Below are 22,315 nucleotides of genomic sequence, written 5' to 3'. Positions count from 1 at the left end.
TGTAAATGATTGATAACAGAGTTCCTCAACTGAAACGTTGGTATACTTTTAATTTTATGTTGTAAAGATATGGCATACAAAGTAGTTCTGTTTTACTAGAGCTCATTTATTTAGTTATCAGTGTTTTTTTTGTCCTCTGTTTCTAGAAAAGTGTGATTGCCTTACGACAACTGATGCCTAACTCCCAGAGCTTTATTCAGCAGTGTGTTCAGCAGACTTCTAGCGAGGTGGTCATTGCTACCTGTACCACAACAGTAACGCCTTCTCCTGTGGTGACAACAGTAGTTTCCTCAGTCCAGCCTGAAAAGCCCATCATTGGTTCTGAAGCAGCAACATCTGGAACTGTGTCAGTGCAAACTCTGAATCCACTTGCTCCAGGGGGAGCAAAAACTGGAGTTGTGACACTTCATTCTGTGGGTCCAGCTGCTGTGCCAGGAGGAACAACAGCTGGAACTGTTGTGCTTCAGACTCCAAAACCGCTAGTGACATCTCTGCAGAACACAGTGACAGCAGTCTCACTTCAGCCTGAAAAGCCAGTTGTCTCTGGGACAGCGGTGACACTGGCCCTCCCCTCGGTAACTTTTGGAGAAACCTCAGCAGCAGCTGTATGTCTTCCGTCAGTGAAACCTGTTGTTACTTCTGCTGGGACCACATCTGACAAGCCTGTCATTGGCACTCCAGTCCAAATCAAACTTGCACAGCCGGGCCCCGTGCTTACACAACCAGCCAGCATTCCACAGGCAGTTAAAGTCAAACAACTAGTGAGTAACATTTCATTTCTTCCTCCATTTCTTCTTTTGAAAATTTCAGACATTCAGAAAATTGGCAAGACTAGTAAAATGAACCCCTGTGTACCCTTGACCAGGGTTGACCAGTTGTTAACGTTGTATCATGTTTGCTTTGTCTCTCCTCCCTCTATTCACATACCCAAACACACACGTAATTTTTTCCTGAACCATTTAAGAGTTGGTTACAGAAATTGACTTTGTGCCATTAAGTACTGTGTATCTCTTAAGGAAAAGGATTTTTTTTAGCATAACTGCAAACGTACTTATTATCACACATGGGTAGTTAATATTGGCACAATATTTACAGTTGTCCCAACAATGTCCTTAATAGCTAATTTTTTTCCTGATGTTTCTGGTAAAGAATTGCATATTACACTTGTCTTTTTTTTTTTTTTTTTTTTTTCAGGCTCCGTTAATCTAGAACAGTTCTCAGCCTTTTGTAGTTGTTCATTGTGTTGTACTATTTTAAGTGCCTGGGCTAGTTGTTTTGCAGAGTGTCCTTTATTTTGTTTTGTCTAATCATTTCCTCAAGACTAGATTCAGATTAAATATGTTTGGTAAGGTTATTACATAGGTGATATTATGGTAACATTTCTTTTAAAAATTTGCTGAAGGAAGAGAGAAGTGAGGGGAGTAGATGAGTAAGAAGTTGTGTTTCTTCCTAAACCCTATAGATTGGGAAGTTCTTGGGTGGAAGAAACCTGAAATTTTAGCTGTTTATCTGTTAGTGTTTAGATTTACTTCACTCAAGACGTGTTTTATCGGAAGACTGAAAGTACTGTTAACCTGTGGAAGATAGTACATGGTGAATTAATTAAAAATCGCATTTTTAAAGTAAAGTTCTCCCCTACCTTATACTGTAACAGAACTAACTGTTCTTTTGATTTTTGGTGATTGCCCTTGTTCTTCTTTGAAAACCTTCATGTTAAAGGCTGTGTTTTGAATCTCTTTGTTTTAATTTTTTCTGCTTTTTGGAACAGTAAAATCTAAGTAAACTTCCCAGCCTTGTGTACGTGATCAGGAGAAGACATTAGTATCTGTGAATGATTGTCTTTGAGGCAGAGGGCAAGCTTTAGGTGTAGAATGAAAGAGGAAAGATCGGTTTGGACAACAGTCAAAACTCTTGGGTAGGTGGGAAGTAATAATCATTTCCTGGGCGTTGATCTTTTTTCATCCCTTCCTACTCTGCGTCTGATTTTCAAGTGGAGAAATGTAACCTGCCTTGTGGCGTTTCTCTTGGCCGTCTGCATTTAATCTCAGAGACGAACCTTCTTTAGAAGCAATGATTCTTAAACATCGATCTGAGTAGCCAGGTTTGGGAACCATTGTAACTGTAATTGCCTTGGTGAAAGGTCTCTTTTGGTAGCACTTAAGAGTATTGAAATCCTCTTTATGGGTCATAGCTGATTCTTGAATAAATGCTAATCTTTATTGAAAATCTATAGCATATCCACCCCTAAGTGAAATAATACTTTATAGCTACATAGAGTCTTAAAACATGTCTTGTATGCAGTATGGATTTTGAAATAATTTTGATGAAGACAAGGCAGGGAGAAAACTAAGAATCCCAGAAATTGTAAGGGACCTATCCACTGGCACTCAACAAGTAATAGATCTCAGCCTAGAACCCAGCGTCTTTCCCATTAGATTCTGGCACTTATGGCAAGAACTTCTAGGTTTCTAGAGGGTCCTGAAATGGAAAACTGTCAGGTAATAACATCTTGACAGCATTTACATTTTACAGGCTTACCTTGTTAAACATTAGAAACAGTTTCAATCAAGAAAAACATGTAACAAAATCCACTGGTAAATTTTAGGGATTTTTAAACTTCCTGCTTTCATTCTTAAAAGAATGGGGAATACATCTTCCTTGTGAATTCTGTTTTCTTGTTTGGCCTTTGTTTCCATTTTAGTCAACAAATTTGATGTCAGTATTCATATCTTCCTGTTTAAAATGGCAGAAACAGAGCAGCTAGACACTGAAGATGCATTGTAATCTGTTTTATAACAAATTTTTACCTGGGGCACAAAACAACATAAGCTGTTCTATGGTAATGCCACAGAGAGGATTGAACTAGGACATTCTTTCAAATCAGCTAATTTAGAAAATTAATGTTACTTAAGTTTGAATTAGTATTACTCAAGTAATTTAAGAATATCATCAGTGAGTTTATTATAAACCATAGTCCAGTTTAATCCTAGGTCTGTCTAAGTGAGGAGGAAAACACTCCGGGTGCTAGAAACATAAAGTATTCAATGCAGCTTGTAAGAAATATGGTAAACAATTATTTAAAATACGAGAATTGCCACGCTAGTTCAAATCTGTGGTCCATGTAACTCAGGATGCAATCTCCAAAAGTGGTCTGAACAGTTAGAAGTATGGCTGTGTTTTTCAATGTTAGGTATAAAATTTGTGTGATTTATTTCCTTTAATAATCATGAATTTAAAAATCCCTGTTAATACTTTATCTTTTTCTAGCTTGCCTAGTTTTCCTAAAGAGTTGTATAGGTTTCCTGCCTTCTTGATAAGATGTTTTAAATATCACACTTTCAAGGTATGAGAATCCTCTTAATCTGCCATTGCAGGGTTTAGATTTTGTACAGTTATTATTTTATGAAGTATATGTTTTCATTCCAGATTAAAGAGACCCCCCTCCCAATTTTTTAAAAAAAATTTAGATTTATGACCACATGTTATCTTTTCTATCTCATGGATTTTTTTGTATGTTACCCTCTGGGGATCTGCTAAAGTTCTTATCAAGTAAATTAGCTAGGATTGTTCACACTTTCTTTAGGTGTAAATTTTTCATTTTGTACCAGTAGTTCAACATAGTGCTTTGTATATCTTGGTCCTCAAATGCTTGAATTGTTGAAATATGGACCTATCCAGTAGTTCCCGGATTTCATCTAAGAATCTAATTCTTTTAAATGATTAATCTTATTGGTTGTCTACCAATTCTGGCATAGCAGCTATTATAGGATGTTATATACTACAACTAAGCAGAGCTTGACATTTTTACCTTTTTTAAAAAGTTAATGAAAGAGAGTGGATGAATTGGATTAGAATCTACCAGTGGTGGATAGATAATAAGTAGAAGCTTTCAGGAGTTTTGATGCTTAAAATTTTCCTTACGTTATTGGTGAAAAAATTATTTTACACATAATTGAGCAAAAGCTAAATTTAATTTAAATTAAACATTGTCATAGTAATTCAGTTTCAATGTAATTAGAAAAGTTAATTTAATTTAAAAGAGCTAAATTTTAATGTCTCATCATTTTTTAAATTAAATTTTGATAAATTTTAATAACTAATTTTAACACAAAAAATTAATAAGCTTCTCAAATCCACATGTGTGAACAAAAATCATGAATGAGAAAGAAAATTCTGGGTTTCTGTTTTTAGAAAAAAGGTGTATAGTTTTAGAGAGTAAACTGAATACTGTTACTCTTAGTAATCGTGTGTGTGTGTGTGTGTGTGTAAAATCTTTAAAAAAATTTTTTTATTTGGAGATAGGGCAGGAAGTTGTAGTATTATCATAGATATTTTCCTTATTTCAGATATATATTTCCCCAGGTGACTATTACTTGCATTTCTTTCTTAACAGAATTGTAGACATTTGATAAGTAAGTGGCCAAACCAAGTACGTTCAACAGTCGTTCTCCAACTATTACTGTTTTGTGGATATAAGAGAAAAACAACTAATTATCAGTATATTATTAATGTAATTTTCAGTTTCATCGAAGTAAAACTGATCTCCTAAAATAAATTGACCCAGAATATTAGAAAAAATTTGTTGTTGTTGCATCATATTTTTGTCTCGTACCTAATTATTTTGAAGTAGGGAATCATTAAAGAATTTCAGAATACACATTTTTATATGAAATGCTCTGTGAGGCTTAACTCTGCTGATTGTCTCTGTCTTCACTTCTCACTGAAGAAGGAGAAACATTTTCAAGGTATAAATTTCAGCCTCTGAGTGTGCTGGTGGCCAGTATTTTTGTTAAAGAAGTTGAAATTAAAATTGAGTGGGAAACAAAACAAGGATTATTGTTTTATTGGGTCAAGTAGTTCACTGTCGGTTTCATATTGGACTGATCTACTACGATCCAGACTTAAGTAATCAGTTTGTCTTTTTTTTCTTTCTTCTTAGCATGCTGTTAAGAGTGACAGGAGAGGTAGAATTCAGTTGTTGATTGTCAAATAGGACTAATGAAAGATTTGGTAAAGAGGCTGAATCCAAGTAAGGCCTACTACCCTTTATTTTCCATATATAATCAGGAGTTGCGTCGAAAAATCTTCATGGACTATAATTTAGTCAGGGTTCATATAGTAGTCTTAATATATAGGTTGATTAATGCCAGTTCATTTAAATTTAATTGAAGAATATATTTTTTTTAGGTTTTAGTTTGGTGAGGATACATTAGAATTTATGGAAAATAGACCATTTAGAGACAATATTTACAGTGTGTATGTTGTCTTATTTTTGCCTTATTCAAGAAAATGTTTTATTATGAAAATTTCCAAACATAGCAAAGTTGAAGTTTATAGTGAACACCCATATACCAACCACCTAGATTCCACTATTTACAGTTACTATACTTGATTTATCCACCCATCAATCTTAATTTTTGATACATTTCAAAGGTTTCTTCCTTAAAAAATTAAACATTAATTTTAATGCATGCATATCATTAACTACCAATCAATATTTGTTTACTCTACTCTTCCTTTTAACTAAAATTTATATTCAGTGATGTGCACAAATTTTAAATGTAACATTGGATAAGTTTTGACAGTGCTTACCTCTGTGTAACTCAAACCCTTTCAAGATATGGAGTGTTACCATCACCTTGCAGTTAGTTCCCTTTTGTCCCTTCCCAGTCAGTCCCTACCTGTGTACCTCCAGAAGCAATGACTCCCACAGATTAGTTTTGCTTGTTGTTAAAGTTCATATAAATCATCATACAAATAAGCACATTTAACTTTTTTAACAGAAATTTATAGGTTCTCGATTTGAAGCAGCATTTACTGATTTCTATAAAAGCTGGTAATATAATTAAGAATTCATTTGGGCAAATTTTAAAAAGTGGTTAGAAGGCCCTTTGAAAAAACAGCATATTCTGAGGTTGCCAAGGTTGAATTTTAATCTAGATTGGGCATGGCAAATACATTTCAACTCTCATTATAGGATTTTACTGGACCTCTGTGTTAAGAAAGATTCTAAGGCTGCATGTGGGTATATAGAAATGGTGGTATTTAGTGATGTATGCTTGTCCCAGAATATGAGTAGTGGCACAAGAACCACACATTGGCTGTTCCTAAGAAATAGTGGCAACTAACATGTATTTCCTGACTTTTGGCGGGGGGGCCATGCTGCGCAGCTTGCGAGGTCTTAGTTCCCCGACCAGGGATTGAACCCAGGCCCTCGGCAGTGAAAGCACAGAGTCCTAACCACTGGACCACCAGGGATTCCCTATTTCCTGACTTTTTATACTACAGTTTTTGTTCATTTGGGGCCCTGTTTTCTAGAACTCAACCTCAGTGAGTGTGTGCCAGTAATCACATATTGAATACTATATAAAAATTAGAGGAGGTATTACCCTTTAGTAACTTTGTGTGCATGTACTGCTTGAGTTATTTAGAGCTAAGTATTTGATTGCTGTGTATTTATGAACAGAGGAGTTGGTGGGGTCGAAATATAGAGAAAGCAGAGTGTGAAGGGTGTTTTCATCTACTAGTTTAATCTGTACTTGTGTTTGTTTGCTTCCTTTCCTTATGGAATTTAAGAACAGTTCCATGTCAGATATTCCAGATCATAGTTAGTGTAAAAGTCATAATTAATGTAAAAAAAAATAGCTGTCACCTGAAGAATATTGTGTAGCTCTAGACCTGCAGTTTCTATAAACTATAGAACATTAAATTAACATCCTAGGGCTTCCCTGGTGGCGCAGTGGTTGAGAGTCCGCCTGCCGATGCAGCGGACACGGGTTCGCGCCCCGGTCCGGGAGGATCCCACATGCCGCGGAGCGGCTGGGCCCGTGGGCCATGGCCGCTGAGCCTGCGCGTCCGGATCCTGTGCTCCGCGGCGGGAGAGGCCACAGCGGTGAGAGGCCCGCATACCGCAAAAATAAATAAATAAATAAATAAAATAAATTAACATCCTAGTAAAACATCAGAACTTGACTTGTCAAGAGAAAAAGCTAAGGTATGTACTATTTACTCTTCTTCTTTTCTAGTGGTTTTTTTGGAGGGAAAGTAAATAAAGGACATGTTTTTAAAATATAATAGCTCTTTGTTTTGCTTGCCAAGTAAGAGCAGATGTATCATCTTTGGGCCAATTTCCATCTCTCTAATTTCAGTGTCCATAAGATGCCTAATATTGTGGTCTAAAAATGGTACTTTCTTTGAAAGAAGACTACTGAACTGTTTTATACTTTCTCATTGTATTTTATTTTGCTCAGCAAGTGTGCAGGAATATACTGCACATGTGATCCCAAGTGTATTAGGTGCACTTGGTAGCATACATCCTCATTGGTACATCCTCATTAGGATGAGGAATGATGGGTATCCAGGATTATTAAATCAGTTGCCACATTTGCCTCCTGCTCCCTGCATGAACTTGCCCTGGAGTGGGCTGTAGGCTGAGCGACACACATCCCTGGCCTGGGTGCCCTCCTGCAGGCACCAAGGCTTGCCTTCCCCAGCTTGTTCTGTGCTAGGGCCACATGCTGATGCTGGGGTCTTCTGGCCTCCATGCCCCCACCCCTCCTGGCAGGACCCCAGGAGGCATAGAGCCTCCTTCCACCTCAGGGGCTGGTCTCTAGGCTGTTACTTTTTTTAAGTATTTTTGAGTACCCATCAAAAATGGTATGAAGACTAACTCATAAGCAAATTTCTAATAACATTTTATTACTATCTTTTGTAATTAAAATACTGAAAAGAATACCAAATAAAAGATATCAAGGAAGAAAATATGAACAACAGGGAGGTATGCCAGAATTGTTAGGAGTGTTTCTGTTTTCTTTTGAGTTTCAATCTGAATGCATAAATGGGACTCTGAATGTGTATTACTTTATAGAATTTAAATCTGTTTCCTAGGACTTTACAATACATAAGTATGATCTCAACTGAAATATATCATTGTTTTCAAGAGTTGTTTCTCTCTTTCAAGAGTCTATTCTCATAGAATCATGGCAATTGAATTATTCCAACTTGTATTTTTTCTCTAGGAACATTGATTCCTATAAGATTATTTATTGGGACATTTTGGATTTCTTGTAAGTTACTTTTGTTTAGTAATATGCACTAGACAATTTTATTTACAAAAAATTAGAGTATAGAATAAATTATACCTCCAGAATTCCATTATGAAGTCTACCTCCTAGATCATTTATATTAGCCATATATGAGTTTGAGGACTTATAAATAGTTCGCTCTCAGTAGCTGGCTCAAATACATGGTGACTGTTTTTTTTCTTTGAAGTGAAAAAATGAAACTCTGCTATTCTGTTTTTTCTTCTTTGAAGCTAAAAACAAGGCCCTGCTATTACTTTAATTTCTCTTCCTTTATCCCCAACCCTCACCCTCTGGATTTCTTGAACTGTTATCTTGGAGAATGCCTGTAGCATTGTTATCTTTCAGATACTTTTAAAAAAACAACCAATTGAAAGTCATCATCTTCTAGAGGTATATTTTGAAATATTTATGGATAAAAAGATATATCTGGGATTTGCTTTAAAATAATTGAGAGTGGGGAGAAGTGGGTAAGGATATAGATGAAATAAAATTGGTCAAGAATTAATCATAGTTGAAGCTGGGTAATAATGGTATAGGTGGTTTCATTTTATTGTTCCCTCTGCTTTTGTATGTGTTTGAAATTTTCTGTGTTAAAAGATGAAAATAGGGTCTATTTGGAGATTTAAATTTAGCAGAATATAAATTTGAATTACACTCTGAAAATTATAGTGTGAGATAGTCATGTTTTTCACTTTTGAGTAAGATAATTTTGCTACATACAAATTTAAATTTTAAGTAGGCTTTCTTGTAATGCTACGATAAAGCTATATTTAGTTAGGTGAGCCTAATCATTTGTTCTATTGTTACAATTGAAAGCTTGTTCTTTCCTAAAGCAGGTCTAGTTGAATGACTGTATTAATAATTCTCATTGTTTCAGGTAGTCCAGCAGCCTTCAGGAGGCCTTGCAAAACAAGTGACCACACTTTCCCATTCCTCAGCATTGACCATCCAGAAATCTGGACAGAAGGTGACAGTGGGCACTGCAGTACCTACCAGTCAGTTTTCTCAAGGTAGAGTCTGGCTCATCCCTTGGGTTTGGAACATGATGGGTTTCCGTACTTTTCTTTTGCACTGTTAAGAGAAGAGAGATTTCTTTTAAGTTGAGACCTGTGAGAGAAGACTGAAAGATAACTTTATTCTTTGTACATAGCCACTTTTTAAGGGTGTATGTTGTTTTAGATTAAAGAAGCACCACTCATGGTGTTTTGTAACTAGATAAAACAATCTACTAGTAAATAAAGTACTTTTTTTAACTTATAAAATTTGCTATTGTCTTATTTCTTTTTAAAATGTGCTTCTTTCCCTACGTTTGGAAGTCAGTCTTACAAATAAAAGAGGTTTTATGTATTTTTTAAATCTACCAATATAAAGGATATATTATTAACATGTTTCTGTCACCTTTTCTGCATAATATTTTTATAATGCTGGTAATTCTCTAGCCAGTTTGAGGACCATATAAAAAGAAATGGGAGAGGTCTTAATTTTATGATTTCTTGTGCAGGGAATAAATTCATTGTCATGTTTGAATTTAAACATAGTTCTAGGGCAGCTTGAAATTTTCTTTGATTATTCTATATGCATTAAACATAACTTGTCCTGAATTTTTCCTAATGTAGTGTGATTGCTTTTTTTAAATTTTACCTTTTCTTTCTTCTTTTGATTTTATAGCTTCCATTCTAAAGCAAATTACCCTGCCAGGAAATAAAGTTCTGTCACTTCAGTCATCTATTCAGAAAAGCAAAATAAAAGAGAATGGAACAGCATCCTTCAGGTAAAGAAATTAAATAGTTAAAACTTGGTCTGGTTTAAGAAATTAATAATTTTTTAAAAAACAGGAAAGGGATGACAGAATAATACTTATATAAAATAAATTTAATGATGCCTTTTAAAAAAGCTAACAGTACTTTATTGAGTATAATTTATAAGCAGTAAAGTGCACAAATCTTAAATGTAGAGCTCAATGAATTTTGACGAACATATGCCTGTGTAATCATAATTCAGACCAAGATGCTGAACATATCCATCATCTCTATGCTCCTTTCAAATCAATGACTTCCAACCCTTGCCTTTGGCAGCCACTGTTCTTATGTCCATCACCGTAGATCATTTTTGTCCATTCTTGAACTTTACATAAATGGAAAATTACATTATCTACTCTTTTGCATTTGAATTTTTTCACTCAGCATTTTTTTGAGATTTATCTACATCATTTTGATTATTAGAAGATTGTTCTTTTGTACTGGTGAGCAGCATTCATTGTCTGAATGTAAATTTGTTTATCCGTTTTCCTGTTGATGGACATTAGGATGTTCCCAGTTTTTTAATGATTCTATATAAAGTTGCTATAAACATTTACATACAGATTTTTATGTGAACATAGGTTTGATTTCTCTGTAGTAAATATCTAAGAGTATTATTGCTGGGTCATTAGGTAAGTATGTGTTTTACTATTTAAGAAACTACCAAAGTTGTTTACTTTGTTTACTTTGCATTCCCACCAGCAGTGATGAGAGTTCCAGTTGCACTCCAACTCTGTCAGTACTTGTTATTGCCAATTCTTTTGATTTTTACTATTCCAATAAGTGTATAGTGGTTGTTATTATTGTCATTTTAATTTGCACTTTCCTAATGACTTAAGATGTTGAGCATCTGTTCTTATGCTTATTTGCTATCCTTATACTATCTTCTTTGGTGAAGTGTGTATTCAGATCTTTTGCCCATTTTTCCTTTGAGTTGTTTTTTTTCTTATAATTGAGTTTTTAGAGTTCATTATATATGCAAGATCCAAGTTCTTTGTCACATAGTGATTAGGAAGTATTTTCTTTGTGGTGTGTTTTATCATTCTTTTACCAGTGTCTTTCACAGAGCAAAAGTTTTTAATTTTGCTGAAGCCTAGTTCATTAATTTTTTTCTCTTATAGGTTATGCTTTTCATGTTTTGTCTAAGAAATATTTGTGTAACCCAAGGTTTCAAAGATTTTCTTCTGTGCTTTGTTCTAGAAGTTTTACAGTCTTATGTTTGTCCTTGGATTGATATTCTTTAATTTCTACCAGTTGATTATTTAAAAATCAGTGTGTGGATATTCTATTTTCTTTTTTCTCTATCTTCTCCCATTTTTAGTTGCATTATTTGTCACAATATATAAATATTTGTACATTAGTCCTCCTTCCTCATCCCCACCTATATTTTAGTTGTAGTTCTACTTTTATATTAAAATGCTCACCTTCAGTCTGTTCTCTGAAGTTTTCCTAGTCATCTCTTGTTTGGATGAAATTAATTGAATGTAGTCCATACTTTGATCTACCAGGACAACCATTATTTCATCCTTATGCCTGCCACTAGTTCTCTGGTCTCTCTTCTGCAGTTTTTATTCAGTCTCCTTTTACCCAAAGCCTTTGAGGTGGGGGTGAGTGGGTTGGGAAATTGGTCGCAATAGGACAAGAAAGTATGCACTGGGAATTGTTTTCCTTTTTCACTTATTCTTGTTTTGAAGTTTGGGTATTCTTTGTCTTCAAGTTATGCTGAGGCTGTGGTTTCTGTTGTTCTGTATTGTTTTGGGGAGTAAATGTTGGAAGATGGTGACCTAGGAAGTCATCATTGTCTTCCAGTGCAGTGAGTTTTGACAAAAGGCTAAATTCATGTACGCAGTACCTCAGTCAAGATACATAGAATACTTTCAATACCTCAGAAGCCTCCTTTGTGAGACTTCCCAGCCAGTCCCCCCATTATACCTTAGGCAGCCACTGATTGGCTTCTTATCATTGTAGATTTGTCTTTCCTGGGGTTTCAAATCAATAGAATCATATAATTTGTATTCTTATGTTTGGTTTCCTTTGCTCAGCATAATGTGTTTGATATACATGCAGTGTTGTTGCATGTATTAGTAATTTGCTGCTTTTCATTGCTGAGTAGTATTCCACTGTATGGGTCCACTGCATTTGTTTGTACTGAATTGTCTCTTTATCCATTGGTGGACATGCGGGTTGTTTCCAGTTTTTGGCTATTATGAATAAAGCTGCTAGGAACACCTGTATCCAAGTCTTTGTATGGACATAAGTTTTCCCTTTACTTACATAAAGATATGAATGAAAATGCTGAATCATTTAGTAGGTGTATGTTTAACTTTATAAGAAGCTGCCAAACTGTTTTCCTTTGTGGTTGTACCATTTACAGTCCTACCCGCAAAGTATGAGAATTTGTTCCATATCCTTGCTAACAATTGATAAACTGCAGTTTTTAAAGTTTTAACCATTGTAGTTGGTATTTAGCTGTACCCTCATTCTTCAGTATCTGCGGTGGGATTGGTTTTAGGACCCATTGCAGATGCTCAAGTTCTATAGTCTGCCCAGCATATCTGTGGTTCTGCATCCTCGGATTCAACCAGCTCCAGATCATCTACTACTGTGTGTATTTACTGAAAAAAATCTGTGTATGAGTGGACCCGTGCAGTTCAAACCCATGTTGATCAAGATGCTGAGTGTATTTTCATGTCCTTATTGGCCATTTGTGTAGCTCCTTTTGTGAAATGCCTGTTCAAATATTTTGCACATTTTTAAATTGAGTGATTTTGTCATGTACTTTTTCTTCATCTATTTAAGATGGTCATTCATTTTTTAAATAATACAATGTATTCTGAATTACACTGATTTTTTAAAAAATAGTTTGAATGTTAGTATTGCTGAAGTATTATTATCCTTTTTATATATTGCTGCATTTGATTTGATTAATATTTTAAGGGTTTTATATGTATGTTCTTTAGGGATACTGGTGTATAGTTTTCTGTTCTTATGGTGTCTTTGCCAGATTTTGGTACGTGGTTATGCTGGTCTCAAAAATGAGTTCTATGATGTTTTTCCCTCTCCTTCATTTTAAACCTTTGAGTAGAAATTATTTCTTCCTTAAATATACGAATGAATTTACCCTTGAAACTAAATAGGTCTTTTGTTTTCTTTGGGGGGAAGGTTTTGGGTTTTTTTGTTTTTTTATTTATTTGTTTGCTCTGGGTCTTAGTTGCGGCAGGTGGGCTCCTTAGTTGCGGCAGGTGGGCTCCTTAGTTGTGGCTTGTGGGCTCCTTAGTTGAGTCATGCAAACTCTTAGTTGCGGCATGCATGTGGGATCTAGTTCCCTGACCAGGGATCGAACCCAGGCCCTGTGCATTGGGAGCATGGAGTGTTATCCACTGCACCACCAGGGAAGTCCCCTGGGGGAAGGTTTTGATAAGAAAGTCAGTTTCATCTATAAATGATTTTCTCTGTCATCTTAATGTCAATTTCAGAAAGTTGCATTTTTTAAGGTTTTTGTACATTTCATCTTACTTTTAAATTTGTTGAAATGAAACTGTGCTACTACTTTCTTTTCCTTTTAATATTTGTAGATTCTTTAGGGTAACATAGTATCATGCTTTTTTTTTTTTTTAAAGGATTTTGTGTATTTTATCTTAGTTGTTGACTTTTTTGGGCATATAGCTGTTCATTTTATTCCCTTATCCTTTTAATATCTGTAAGATTTGTAGTAATACTCTCTCTTTTCATTGATATGTTTCTTTCAGTTTTGTTTAGTGTTTTTAGAAAGTTAACTTTTGATTTTACTTTTTTTAAAAATTAATTTATTTTGGCTGCACTGGGTCTTTGTGACTGCACATAGGCTTTCTCTAGTTGTGGCACGCAGGGACTACTCTTTGTTGGGGTGCACAGGCTTCTCATTGTGGTGGCTTCTCTTGTTGTGGAGCACAGGCTCTAAGCACATGGGCTTCAGTAGTTGTGGCACGTGGGCTCAGTAGTTGTGGCACCCAGGCTCTAGAGCGCAGGCTCAGTAGTTGTGGTGCACAGGTTTAGTTGCTCACCGGCATGTGGGATCTTCCCTGACCAGGGCTTGAACCCGTGTCCCGTGCGTTGACAGGCAGATTCTTAACCACTGTGCCACCAGGGAAGCCCGATTTTATTGTTTTTATCTGTTCATCTTTTGTCTATTTTATTGACTTATAAAAAATATTCCTTTCTTTTCCTTATGTTGGGTTTTAGTTGCTTCTCATTTAAAACTATAAACCCCCTAAGTACTGAGTTAGCATCCAGCCAATTATAGTGTTTCATTTTCATTTTTATTCATGTCAAAATATTTTCTCCTTTTCCTTTTATTTAATAGTACAAATACTTGGGGCTTCTCTAGAGATTTTATTCATTTTTTTCTAATGTAATTTTGTCCTGATCAGAGAATATACACTGTAAAATATCAATCTTACTAAATTTGAGACTCTTTATTGTGGTCAAACTTGATGAATATCTCATATGCCCTTGGAAAAAATGTATTACTCAGTTTGGGGGAGTAGTTTTTTGTAAGTGGCATTCTGGTGAAGGTAGCTAGTAGTGTTTATATCTATTTCCTGGCTTTCTTTTTTTGGACTAGTTCCATCAGTTACTGAGAGTGGGTATTAAATCTCCAACTATGCTTATAGATTTATTTTTTCCTTTAGTTCTGCCAGTTTTTACATTAATTATTTGAAGCTCTGTTATTAGGTATACACATATTTATAATTGTTATGTTTTTCTAATAAATTGGCCCTTTTATCATAATTACATGTCCTTTTTTATTATTTTTAAAATTTTTATTTATTTATTTTATTATTATTTAAAAAAATTTTTTGACCATGCTGCGTGGCATGTAGGATCTTAGCTCCCGGACCAGGGATGAAACCCGGGCCCCCTGCAGTGGAAGCACAGAGTCTTAACCACTGGACCACCAGGGAAGTCCCCACATGTCCTTCTTTATTTGAAAATATTTCTTGTATTGCTGTGTATTTTATCTGCTGAATATAAACACTTCAGCTTTGTTACTGTTTGCATATTCTATCTTTTGCCTTCCTTTTTTTCAACCTACATGTGTCTTTGTATTTAAAGAGTGTCCTTTATACATTGCATATAGCTAGGTTGAGCTTTTCTTATGAAATTCAACAGTTGTTTCTTTAGGTTAATATTTTGCTATTTTATTCATTTGTTTTTTGTCTTTTAGGGTAAGTGATTATTATTTTATATTTCATTTTAATTCCTCTGTTGGCTTCTTATCTATATTTGCATTTTTTTGTTTTTGATCAACAGGGATTACAATATGCTATAACATGTATTTTTAGTATACACTCTATTTGGAGTTAATATAGTACTACACATAAAATATGTGAACTTTGCAACAATATAAGTCCATTTACCTCACTCTCTTCTTCTGTGCTATATATTTTTATTTTCATATGTGTTAGTTACATCAGCATGCATTATAAATGTATGTATGTATCCACAGTGTTATGATTTTAGCTTTAAAGTCCTTTTTTTTTTTTCCTTAAAATATTCTTTCTTTTCTTTAAAACATTCCCAGTGCTCTTCTTTTTTTTCTGTAGAGTTCAGTTTTCAGTGGTATTTTTTCCCTTCAGCTAAAGAGCTTCCTATAGCATTTCTTGGTCTGTAATTCTGGTGACAACTCTTCTGTTTTCCTTTTCCTGAGAACTATTTTTGTTTACCTTCCCTTTAGAAGGGTAGGTTTTTTGGGGTTTTTTTTTTTTCCAATTAGAAATTGTAGGCTGACCCAGTCTTCTTTACTGTGAAGACTTAAAGATGTCATTCCATTGTTTTCTGGTCTCCATTGTTACTGATGAAAAGTCAGTTTTCATTCATATCATTATATATATTCATACCATTATCTCTCCTGTCCTTTTATGAATCCAATTATATATGCATTAGACTTTGATATTTTCCTGCATATACCAAGGCTCTGTTATTTTCTTTGATCTTATGCTCCTTTAAATCTGTCAGCATATTTGTATGCTTCCTTAAAAATCTTTGTCTGCTAATTGCAACATTTGGCTCATTTCTGCCAACTTTTTTTTTTAACTCTAGGTCCCATTTTCCAGTTTTTCATACGTCTTATAAGTTTTCATTGTGTTCAGAACATTCAGTGACTTTCTGTTTTTTCACATATCTAGTAATTATTGACTCTGGATTCAGTTATGTTCCTGAAGACTGATTTTTAATTTAGTAGACTTTATTTTAGTTTAACTTGACTGTTCTTAAATTCCAAACTTAGTCTTTCTTAGGTTGAGTAGCAGCTGAAATATTCACTCGGTTCTTTTCCCTTTCTATTGCTGTTTTTGTTAGGCTGCTGGGGTGTCCCCTGGGGCATATGTAGTTCTTCCATCAGTCAATGATTAGGTCAGATTTATATGCAGATTTGAGGGATTACTGCTCTGTGGAGGCTTACATTCTGGTGTATCTTCCCTAATTGTCCAAGTGCTCTTTCAACACTGAAATCTGTCCTCTGACACCAAGAATACGGCTGCACAGGCTGGAGAGTGCTTTCAGGCCAAAAGACATAAACTCACAAATTTTACCCATCGTTGTTACCATATTTCAAGGGTTGACTTCTCTCTAGTTTCTGGTTGCCTTTTTCCCATTTTTTAAAGTGGTTGCCTTTTTAAAAAGTTGTATGTTGATTTTGTAATGATTAATTAAGCTACTCTGTCATTACCAGAAACCACACCTCCATTTCTTTTTAATAGATTTTTGTTCTCTATTGGAATTATCCTCTGCATTCTTGAACAATTAGTCATAGTTATATTAAAGTTCATACCTAATATTCCCAACATCCAGGTTGTCTGTAAGTCTGTTTCTGTTATTTGGCTTTTTAGTCCTATTTCTTGGTATGAACTTAGTAATTTTTGAGTCAGTGTCAAATATGTGTAAAAAATAATTATAGGAGTTTTGGATTAATTACCTCCAGAAAGAGAATTTATCCAGTTTGCTGGTTGGCAGGAGAGGAGCAGATTGCTTTCATCTAGTCAGTAACTGAATTTAACTCTAGGCTGTAATCTTTCCAAGACTCCATGTCCCTTTGGTTCTCCCTGACTATAGGATGTAGTACCTCAGGTATTTCAACTAAGACTTAGGGTACTTTTCTTTGCTGGATTCTGAACCCTAATTTTAGGATTTTCAGAATGGTAAATGAGCATTGGCTTCAACTTAAGATCATAAGCTGCATTAATCCCTAACAAGAGAGTCAGCCTGACCTTTGAAGCTTTGAAGCCAGGGGTTGACTTCTCCTCTCTACCTGTGAAAGTCCTGATGGTATCTTCTTCCAGTATAAGCTGTTTTGTCTACTTTAGAAGTATGTTGTTTAGTGTAGCCACTTCTTTTAATTATCTTAGGTAGATCTTCTGGATAACTTGCAGTAGTTTCTACATCAGCACTTTCTGCTTCACCTTGTACTTTTATGTTACGGAGGCAGCTTTTTTCCTTAAACCTCATGAACCAACCTCTGCTAGCTTCAAACTTTTCTTTTTCAGCTTTTGTATCAATAGAATTGAAGAAAGGTAGGACCTGACTTTGAACTGGGCTTTGGCTGAAGGAAATGTTGTGGCTGGTTTGATCTTCTGTCCAGAACCACTAAAACTTTCTTTTGTATCAGCTTTTGTATCAATAGAATTGAAGAAAGGTAGGACCTGACTCTGAATTGGGCTTTGGCTGAAGGAAATGTTGTGGCTGGTTTGATCTTCTGTCCAGAACCACTAAAACTTTCTTCATATCAGCAGTAAGGCTGTTTCACTTTCTTATCATTTGTGTGTTCACTGCAGTAACACTTTTAATTTCCTTCAAGAACTTTTCCTTTGCATTCACAACTTGACTAACTGGCACAAGAGGCCTAGCTTTCGGCCTATCTTGGCTTTCTGCAGGCCTTCCTCATTAATCTTCATCATTTCTAGCTTTTGATTTAAAGTGAGAGATGAGTAACTCTTCCTTTCACTTGAACACTTAGGAGGCATTGTTGGGTTATTACCTGGCCTAATTTCAATATTGTCATGTCTCAGGGAATAGGGAGGCCTGAGGAGAGGGAGAGAGACTGTGGAATGGCTGGTTGATAGAGCAGTCAGAACACACACAACATTTACCTATTAAGTCGGCAATCTTGTATGGGCATGGTTTGTGGTGACCCAAAACGATTACAATAGTAACATCAAAGATCACTGATCACAGATCACCATAACAAATAAAATAATAATGAAAAAGTTTGAAATATTGCAGGAACTGACAAAATGTGACGAAGAGTCACGAAATGAGCAAATGCTATTGGAAAACTGGCGCTGGTAGACTTGCTTGACCACCGGGTTGCCACAGACCTTCAATTTGTAAAAAACACATTATCTCAAAGCACAATAAAGTGAAGTGCAATAAAAGGAGGTGTGCCTGTATAGGCACGGTCTTTTCTGGGCTTATCTATTCTGTTAATCTTTTTTTTAAATATCTATTTTATCTTACTGTTTAATTTATTTCCAATAGCATACTGCTCAATTTGCTATAACTTCAAAATAAATTTACCTCTGTTAAGGCATGTCTCCTACCTATCCCTCTTTATTTTTTTATTTCCTCTCCTTCCTCTACTTTTACACCCTCCTTCCTCCACTTCCATACCCGCTTCCCCTGCTCTTCTTGATTTTTTTTGCCATTCTTGGGATTTTGCTGTTCATATAAATTTAAGCATCAGTTTAAATTCCACAAAAAACCTGCTAGAATTTGACCAACATGGCCTTGAGCCTATAGGTCCATTGTCCTTCAGCTGATTTCTTTATAATTTTGAACCTTCTATCTATGAACATGATTTATGTCTCCATTTATGCATGCTTTCTTTAACATCTTTCAGTAAAGTGATATAATTTTATCTATACAGGTTGTACACCATTTGTTTTGTTTATCTGTTAGGTTTATTCCTAGGCACCTTTTTGTTGCTATTATAGGTAAAATTTTTGGTAATTGCCTTTTCTGTTCCTAGTATATAGAAATGTCGGTTGCTTTTTATTTATTTATTTATATTTATTTTTGGCCACGCCACGCAGCTTGTGGGATCTTAGTTCCCCAACCAGGGATTGAACCTGGGCCCACAGCAGTGAAAGCCCACGTCTTAACCACTGGACCACCAGGGAATTCCCTAGGTTGCTTTTTTTAAAAAAATTATATGCCAACCCCCTTGTTAAGTTCTTATTCCTGATAATTTTTAAATTACGTTGTTTATGTAGACAGTGATGTCAGGAGTGAGATTAGAATTATAGGTTGGCTTTTCTTTTTTTGCTTCCAGAACTTTAATAATGTCATTTCATTCTTTTCTGGTATGTATGCATGTGTCCACTTTCAAAGATAAAGCCTACAAGGAAAGGTCACCCCAAGCAAAGGAAACATCAACACAATTGGAATGCCACTGACTTCAAACATTGGGTGATCAAATATTCAGTATTAAAAACTCTTATAGGGCTTCCCTGGTGGCGCAGTGGTTGAGAGCCCGCCTGCCGATGCAGGGGACGTGGGTTCGTGCCCTGACCCGGGAAGACCCCATATGCCGTGGAGCGGCTGGGCCCATGAACCATGGCCGCTGAGCCTGCACGTACGGAGCTTGTGCTCCGCAATGGGAGAGGCCACAGCAGTGAGAGGCCCACGTACCGCAAAAAAAAAAAAACTCTTATAAAATGGTTAAAAATAAAATGTGGAATCACAAAAAATGAGCAAGTAACAATTATCTATTAAAAAATGAATACAAAGATTTGATAAAGAACCAAATAGGACATTTAGAAGTGAAAAATGTAATTGTTGAATTTAAAACCTCAGTGGATGGGTAAATCAGATTAAATCTGGTGACCCAAATTGAGTTTGCTTTACTCCAAAGAAGATTTGTGACTGTGTCCCATAGGAACCAGGGATGACTATTGACTTGGGACCACGTTAGTACCTGTTCTAGAGAACCTGACTTAAGAGTTTCTCCACTTTAACAGAGGTCCGAAAACTAGTGCTAGCCACAGGCATTTGCCCCTGAGGCAGTTCTACTTTTAGAATGTGCTCAGTGCTTATTTTTACTGACACCTTTTTGACAACTTCTGTGCATCCAACACTGGAATGAAAATAAGCTGGTCTAAATTAGAAGAATGTCATGTAATTTCTCATGGATAAATCTAGTCCAGTTAATGCCTGAAGCAAAAGTGTCACCATTAGTATTTTCTTTAGGTAGTTTCTAGCTTACTACTTTTGCTCATTTAGCTATTGAGTGCTTATTGCTTTCTAGACTTGTATATTGGAAAATAGTTTTTGTTTTTTTTTCCTGGCCGCGCTGTGTGGCTTGTGGGATCTTATTTCCCCAACCAGGGATTGAACCCGGGCCCTCAGAAGTGAAAACACAAAGTCCTAACCACTGGACCGCCAGGGAATTCCTGAGAGTAGATCTTCATTGTGTATGTTATAAATATTTTTCTCCCAATATTTTGTTTAACTTGTAATTTTGTTTTTAGTGTCTTTTGTTATTTGAAGATTTTAAATCACAATATTAACTTTATTAGTCTCTTCCTTTATAGCTTTTGACTTTTGCATTATTTTAAAAAATCTTTCCCTATCCTTAGCTCATAATGATGTGCTCCTATATTTTCTTCCAGGTTATCTATACACACCTCATATATGCAATAGACCTTTACAAAATCTTCAGTAATTCTTGATTCTATCTTTGTAAATAGCTTAAACAGAAATTACCTTTTCCCAGTTGGGTTGCTCATCTTAACAACAGTTACTGAAGATTTCATCATCCTTACTTTTCTGATTTGAAATGCTACTTTACCTTTTAGTAAATTCTCAGTTATACAAGGGTACATTTCTAGATTTTCATTTTAGTGCTGTTTTTGTTTTATTTCTGTGTTAATATTTTTGCATTTTCAGTTATCTTTCATTATATGTTTTTATATCTGTTTAGATAAATCCTCTCTCTTTATTCCTTTTTCAGTCATATCTGCTGTCTTGAGGCACTATCTAAAGTTACCCTATTCATTTATTTACCCTTCTTTATGCGCCCCACTCCTTTTTAAATCTCTGAGAGTTTACAATAACTTTACCATTGTATATCTAACATTTAGAACAATGCCTTGTTCATAATAAGCATTCAGAAATTTGTTGAAATAATGAATTTTGAAAAAGAGAACAGGATTATCTATAATCTTAGATATAATCTATTTTTAAGATATATTTTATTTTTGCACAAAGATACACTTTTCATTTTTGTATAATATGTTCTAGTTATTTGGGTTATATGTGGTTTTATGCATATCTTTTTATAGTAATGTCTTTCAGTTTTCTTTCTTGGATACTTAATATCACTTCAGTTATTGTTAAAATGAAGCTTAAAATAGACCCTTAATATTGACTCTTGTTAAATAAGAGGAGGTAATAGTGTATGGCATTAGATCCTGTCTTAACTGGATGAGGTTTAATAACATAGAGTGATATCTTCCTGTATTTTCATAACTACCTGTTTAACTGAAAAGAACATTTTTGTGACTTTTTCCCAGTGTAAATCATATTTTCTGTTGTGCTTGTCAGTACCTCTGGGATGAATAAGGGAAGCTATATAGTGTTTAAACACCAGAGGGTGCCAGAGATTTGTGTTTTATTCTTCGTACTTCAGAATCAGAAGTGATAAATATTACAGTACCTGTGCATGTTTGTAGAGTTAACTCTATTTAAACAGACTGGCTATTTGATGATAATAAGGAATTATCGTTGATTTTTTGAAGAGGTGATAATGCCTTATGGTTAAGGTCTTCGTTTAGAGTCCTTATATTTTAGAGAGAAATTATAAAATATTTATGGATGAATAATATATATATGTATATTAATATATACTTACATAACTTAGAAGGTATTTTACCAGCTAGGAATTAAGAGGTTTTTTAAAAATTTGCTTTAAAAGACACTTAGAAAATAATATAGGACAAGGTTACATGCCGTTTGCACAGATAATATTATTCCACCAACTTTAATGTCCCATTTTTTCATATTGCAGGAATCAGATTCTCTAGTGTAGATTAAACATGTGCTCTACCTTGATTCATATGTAATTAATTGTTTCATTATGTATTTATTAAGAGTCTGTCCTTATATATACAAGTGTATCAATGATATATACTTGTTATATAGAGTATGACATAATATAGATGATTAATCATTCAAGTAAGGACTTAAAGAGAGAGAAAACAGTCTCTGGTGACAAAATCTTGGAAAGTCAGGAGACGGAAGAAACATCCTTCTGAGCTGTGCCCAGATAAACTCTAAATCTAGGGTTAAAATTCAACAACAAAAAAATCTTCTTGAAGGAGTTGCTTTATGCTAAATCTTGTTAGAAATTAGGTTCTTAAACATTCCTCACAGCGAAATTACATGAATGAAGACTTA

At 34.9% G+C, this 22,315-nt stretch overlaps 1 protein-coding gene across 2 annotated transcripts in view; it reads left to right on the top strand.

Moving 5' to 3' along the window:
- The window catches only part of TAF4B (TATA-box binding protein associated factor 4b), a 125,351-nt gene that overhangs the window by 23,385 nt on the left and 79,651 nt on the right, over nt 1-22,315 (top strand). For both annotated transcript variants that reach the window (XM_029232618.1, XM_029232611.1), the window contains exons 7-9: nt 147-761; nt 8,962-9,094; nt 9,753-9,855. In XM_029232618.1, the coding sequence (XP_029088451.1) occupies nt 147-761; nt 8,962-9,094; nt 9,753-9,855 (851 nt within the window). The remainder of the gene's footprint in view (nt 1-146; nt 762-8,961; nt 9,095-9,752; nt 9,856-22,315) is intronic.

This window comes from Monodon monoceros, unplaced genomic scaffold (genome assembly GCF_005190385.1).
Source record: "Monodon monoceros isolate NGI ecotype Baffin Bay Population unplaced genomic scaffold, NGI_Narwhal_1 Super_Scaffold_1, whole genome shotgun sequence".
In the NCBI taxonomy this organism is placed as follows: domain Eukaryota; kingdom Metazoa; phylum Chordata; class Mammalia; order Artiodactyla; family Monodontidae; genus Monodon; species Monodon monoceros.
This window is presented reverse-complemented; position numbering and strand designations above follow the sequence as displayed.